Genomic DNA, 6048 nt, shown 5'->3' with positions numbered 1-6048 from the left:
GAGAGAGCAGGGTCAGGGAAGGGTCCAGGGCCTGTGACCTGGGGCACCCCCGCTTCTAATGTGGGTGGAGAGGAGGGAGACGGAGTCTGGGACCGAGCGGCCAGGGGCTGAGGGAGCATCTAGAGGGCGCGGCCCTCCAGGAAGTCCTGGCTGCGTCACAGAGGAAGAGAGGCCAGCTTCCTGCGGCCCTGTCAGTACTGCCCTTGTTGCTATTGATTTTTATACTACTGTGGTCTTTACATGAATAAGAGTGCTGGAGGAAACACATGTTATATAGAAAGGCAAGTTTCATTTATTCAAATTAAATTATAGTATGAGTTTCATATACAAATAAAATCTTTGTGTAAATAAAAATACAAAATACTACAAACTTCAGTCATGTAAAAATGCAAAAATAATCTGTATTATCACATATATATATATATATATTTTTTTTTCAACATGACCAAAACGTACAGTAGTTGACCCAAAGTCCGCACGCCATCACGCTGGCGGAAGTCCGTGAAATGATTTCTCAGGCCTTTGGCTTCTGCGACGTAAGCCCCCCTCTGGCCCGTCCCCCCAAACCCTGAGCTGGAGCAGCTTCCAGGTACCAGCCGTGTCGGGGGAAGCGGCCACGCGTTCGGGGGCGCGGGGAGCCGTCGCGGGGAGCCGGCTGTCTCCGTGGTGCCGCCGGCTGGACGCAGAAGAGGCCGCCCATGTTGAGAAGCGCGGGCGTCACTGCTCCAGCTCGTTTTCGTTCTGCAGCGTCTTCATCGCCAGGCCCCAGAGAGTCATGCTGGAGAAAAACTGGCCTTCCGAGCTGCGGCAGGCCGGGCCCGGCGCCCGGCTGCCCAGCGGGTCGCCGCACTGGTTGTCCAAGGCCGCCAGCGACGAGCGGGTCACGGACAGGCCGTCGGCCGGCAGCGGCCCGTCGCTGGGGGAGGCGTCCACGGCCGAGTAAGCGAAGGCCTGATGGGGCGCGGGCTGCCCCGGGGCCTTCGCGAGTTTGCCAGGATCCAAGCCGAGCTTCACCGGGTCGCTGGCTGCAGGGGGCTGAGCCGCGGGCCGGAACTTACAGTAGGCGCTGGCAGCGTGGCCCTCAAAGTCTGCCCCCGTAGGTGCCACCGGGTGCATGGGGAGCTTGACAGACACGGGCATCAATGTCACAGACACGTCCTGGGAGAAGGAATCTGAGCCCTGCGACTTCTCCAGGTCAGAGGCGTCCACGGCTTGGGCGAAGTCCTCCAAGGCGTCGCGGCCGTCGGCGTCCGCGCCGCAGTGCATCTTCTTGTGCCGCCGCAGCACGGCCGAGCGCGTGAAGCACTTGTTGCAGATGTCGCACGTGTACGGCTTCTCCCCGGTGTGCGTGCGCACGTGCCTGCGGAGGTCCCCGGACCCCCCGAAGCATTTCCCTGCACAACCAAAGACAGGCCTTTTCAGAAGCGGACACTCTGGGAGGACCCCTCCCCTCCCCAGCTGCGCGCAGTCCTCCGGGTCTGGGTGTCTCGGGCGCGCCTTCAGGAGACCCTCCCTGCAAGGAGCGCCTTGCTGGGTAAGCCAGGCCGCAGCAGCCCCTGCCGGCTCCTGCGTGCTGGGAAACCTGTCAGCTCTGTTTACATTTCCGTAGGAGTAACACGGCCAATTTATGATTTAGAAACTTCTTTTCGAAAGGCACTCTGTATTCGTCTTTTACCATAACTTGACACATACTTGTCCTGGTTCTATTGCCTTTGTCTGTGTATAAGATCCGGGTAGGGGGTCAATTTCCACAATTAGAGCAGGAAAGGGGATCGGAAGAGAAAAATTAATAAGTAACCTTATCAAAGGCGTAATTTACTTACAAAGGACGGAGGGCAGAATACACAATTATGTGGACATATATTTAGGACTTCCCTTCGATCCATATGCCACTCTATCTGAATTCTCAGCTATCCAGCCCTAGTCAAGCAATGGTGGGCTATCTAAAAACGCCTTTGAACAAAACTAGACGTCAATGCCCATGCGTTAAATTGTGGGCACTTTTTTCTGTTAACCTAAAAATAAAAGGCCTTTCCAAGTGAGAGGCAACAAGCATTTATTTGAGATCAATAAGAATAGCTATTCGGGAAGCACTGATTCAGGCAGAAGCCCAAACAGTGTTCCTATCAGGAGACAAAGGCAAAGGGTATTTTTGAGAGAGGGCGGAGGAACAGTTACATCCACAGAAGGCAGGCGTTTCTATTGGTGCAGATAAGCTAACATAGTCACGCTCACTCTAAACAGTGTTTTTAATTTTCAGCCCAGTGGTCACAGTATCTGCTTTCTTGTGCTTTTTGCAAACAGTCTTTGGGGCACAATGTTACTTTAGGCCCTGTCCAAAGGGCCCTGTTTTAACATTCCAAAGACTTGAGGCACAAGACCTGCAAGGCGGTTCCTCTGGGACGGCAGCCCCGGCTCCATTTGAAAGTGGCGCCGTTTATTATTTTTTACATTTCCACATACAAAATACTGAAACATACCAGAGAAACTTTTTCTGTGTTTTTACTTCTACATGTTGCTCACCAGGTCAGCTCAGTTACCTTCACCTAACACCACAGTAAAAGCATTTTTAGTTTGCTGTCCCGTCTCTGAAATACGCATTTTACTCAGCCATGTGGTGTTTGTGGATTACAGCTTCATAACCGTCCCTCTGTGGTCGCACATTTGGGCTGCGCCCACCTATTTGCTTCTACACGTGATGCTACCTTAACGCCGTTCTTCCCATTGTTTCCTTAAGATAAAACTGTTAGGGTTCTTACTATGTGTAAATTTTAGTCACAGTAGAGCCAGGAGCCATGCTCGCCACGTGTCCTGCCCTGAGGAGGACACAGCGGAGCAGCTGTACACGAATGTTCACAGCAGGTTTGCTAAGTGAAGGCAGTCAGTCGCAAAAGAGCATATACTGTGTGAATTCATTTCTAGGAAATGTCCCGAACGGGCAAATCCATAGAGACAGGAAGTAGATCAGCGGTTGCCATGGGCTGGGGGGTGGGAACGGGCGTGATGGTAATGGGTATGGAGTTCCTTTCCGGGGCTATGAAAGCGCTCTGAAATCTGACTGGTGAAGGCTGTGCAACTGCGACTAAACCACAGCCTCTGACTCGCTCACTAAATGGGCAGGTTTTATGGAATGGGAATTGTACCTCAGTAAAGTTGTTTAAACATTTTGAACCTGTCATATAAGACCATTCTTGCTCCCTGGGGAAGACAGAAGGTCCCACTTCACTCCCTCCTGGCAGGGGTCTGAGTCCCAGCTGGGAGGAAAGAGAAAATATAACCTTAAATCAAGTTGACGGTTATCATAATTTGGAACTGACATTTTATACATTAGTGATTTGAGACTGCATTTGTGATTTACCGTGATGCAATTTTATTTTTTAAGAGTGATCAGAATAGTCATGGAGTTGCCTAAGTTTGTATGCAGGATGTCTGTATACAATTTAAGTGGGAGATAAAAACGAAGTTGTCCTCTGGCTCCACCCCGGAAGTCCTGCCCTAGTTTAGCCCAATTACAGTGAGAATGAGCCATTTGAGTAGTGCCCTATTCCAGGCTTCCCCCAGCTGGACTCAGAGCGTTTTCCCCATGTTCTAAAAAGGACACTGTGAACATGGCTGCTCACTCACCCACGATTCCATCCGCATTGCCACGTACTAGTCACAGGCACGTGCACAAACACACACCTTCAGAGGCTGGCACGGTAACAGGTGCCCTAACTTGGAGTCCCCATTTCCTCATCTGTACAATACAGTGCCATGAAGCTGAGGGCCGTCCGCCTCCTGCTCCCTGATGAGCTGGGTCACCACGTGTCTGATGCCCAGAGACACCGCCTCTGCTTCAGCACATATGAGCCCAAGAAGCCCTCTCTCTCGTCGCCAGCGTGTGCTCGCCGTGCTCCAGCACGACAGGCAAGCCGGCAGCCCCCGCGCCCTGTGCCCCAGCACCTGCTGCCACACACCACGTGGTCCCACACTTTCCAACTGCCTGCGCCCCACCGACCCGGGGACTGTCTCAGTCACCCGGGTACCTGGAGCATCTCAGGACAGCTCTGGACCCCTTGGAGACACTCAGAAAACATCTGATACATGAATGGAGGAATGAGTGACAGAAGACCACGTGAAGTGGTAGAGCAACAGCATGACTTCCATTTTGCCTGTGAGAAAAGGGTGACTCATCTGAGACAGCAAACAGCCAAGGACAAGCGGAAGGCCGACCGGCTGCCCCCACCAGGGAGGACGGACACCGCCTGGCGGGCGGCGGTCACTCACCGCAGGCAGAGCAGCTGTAGGGCCGCTCCCCCGTGTGCCGGACGCGGTGCTTCACCAGCTTCCTCTGCATGTTGAAGGACTTCCCACACTCATCGCAGGTGAACACTTTATCGGCCGTGTGCGTCTTCTTGTGCTCCTTCAAATTACTGAAGTTACTAAACCCTGCAGAGACCAGACCAGGTGTTCAGTGAAGGACCGAGAACATTTCAATCGGTAATCTTCAGGCAAAAAAAAGGAAAACGCTCAGCTATACCTCGGCCACAGATGTCACACAAGTGTGGCTTCTCTCCTGAGTGAATAATAATGTGACGTTGGACGTCGCCAGAGGCTGCAAACCTGTAATGTAATTTGGAAATGCAATTAACAGCCTTTCTCCATTCCTGCAACTCTTTATAGCTGCAAGTCACTGGGGGCGGAGACGAGCTGCTCCCGGCACTCCTTGAGAATGTAGTCAGAAGTGGCCTGGCTTCATGTGAAATGTGCATTTAAACAACTCTTCCCTTCTCCCCCTTTTCTTAAAGGAAAGTAGAAACTGATACAAGTGTTTTGCTTTTAAAACATTTTTTTCTACCTAGTTGCGTTCATCTTTCTTCTTCAGAGGTCACTCATGTGGCTCAAGCAGTGATTCCACCCCAGGCCCTTGGATGTGGAAACCGAGCTGTTTCCTTCCCACCACTCTTGAGAGTAGAGTAATACGTCCTATTTGGGGGGAAGATCTTGCATATAGACGTGATTTAAATGCATGCCTTACTTTCAAACAGAGCTCCAAAGGCTCACATTTAAACCACCACCCAAAGCGAGACATTCAGGGACGGAAGGTGAGGGACCCGATCTGAAGGCAGCAGGGGTGGGTTTATGCTGCGAGCCACCTGCAGTGGGCCGCACACGGTACCTGGGCACTGAGCTTGGCCTTTAGTGTTCAGGTAGCTACGGCAGAAAGGGGGACGCGTGAGGCGCGGCAGCTTTTTTTTTGTTTTCTACCATCTGCAGAGACGACTGCTTTCCTGGACCTGAATGAAGAGTGGCTTCTTCCCCTGGTGTCCCCACAGCATCCGGGGACGCTGACTTTGTCCCCATGGCCGTCTTTCCCCTCAGACACTTGAGTATGAACTTATCAGAGGCCGAGAACTGGTCCTGTTTAATTTCATGTTCCCATAACAGCACTTAGCATCTAGTTGTAGGCACCTAATAAATGCTGAATAGTTAAATGAGTGACTATGAGGCTATGTGACCGGCACGGTCCTGGTGGCTCCTGTGTCCTGGCATGGCCACAGATGACAGTGTGTGTGGACTCCGGGTAAATGACCCCAGCGAGGGAGGGTGGGTGGGGCAACGCTGCAGGCCCGTGGGCACACAGGAGCGCCGAGCTCCGCACGCTGCAGTCCACCTCCAGAGTCAGAGCCGTCATGTGACCAAGCCGCTTCTCAGTTCCCATGTCAAAGTCCTGCGCAGCCCGCAAGCCCGCTCCGTCGTTCCTACAGCTGACTCCCACAGCCAGTCCCGGGTCCACGGCTGGGCACTGCCTGCCACCCTCTCTCCTGAAGCCTGGGCATTCAGGCTCACTTCCCCTATCAGACAGTTACCTCGTGGGGCATTCATCTATTTTAACAGCCATTTTTGCAGAAAATGGAAACTTTAGTCTAAAATAATTTTGTTTCATGTAAAATACCATTTCCTAAGCCTTCCGTACTAAATTTTCTTTTAATCAACATTGTTTTCTTTTTGTTTTTCTCATGTGTGTCACATGAAAGGCTCTAGAGCAGTGATTCTCAACCTGTGGGT

General features: G+C 52.1%; 1 protein-coding gene across 7 annotated transcripts in view; it reads right to left on the bottom strand.

Annotated features, from left to right (window-relative positions):
• Nucleotides 1–406: 406 nt before the first annotated feature.
• The window catches only part of ZBTB49 (zinc finger and BTB domain containing 49), a 29336-nt gene continuing 23694 nt past the window's right edge, over nt 407–6048 (bottom strand). For 6 of the 7 annotated variants that reach the window (XM_019661165.1, XM_019661164.1, XM_019661163.1 and 3 more), the window contains 3 exons: nt 4520–4602; nt 4267–4428; nt 407–1394 (listed from right to left, as the gene is read on the bottom strand). In XM_019661165.1, the coding sequence (XP_019516710.1) occupies nt 718–1394; nt 4267–4428; nt 4520–4602 (922 nt within the window). In that variant the 3' untranslated portion in view covers nt 407–717. The remainder of the gene's footprint in view (nt 1395–4266; nt 4429–4519; nt 4603–6048) is intronic. The other variant, XM_019661168.1, reaches the window with a different exon arrangement.

This window comes from Hipposideros armiger, unplaced genomic scaffold (assembly GCF_001890085.2).
Source record: "Hipposideros armiger isolate ML-2016 unplaced genomic scaffold, ASM189008v1 scaffold_337, whole genome shotgun sequence".
Taxonomy (NCBI): Eukaryota; Metazoa; Chordata; class Mammalia; order Chiroptera; family Hipposideridae; genus Hipposideros; species Hipposideros armiger.
This window is presented reverse-complemented; position numbering and strand designations above follow the sequence as displayed.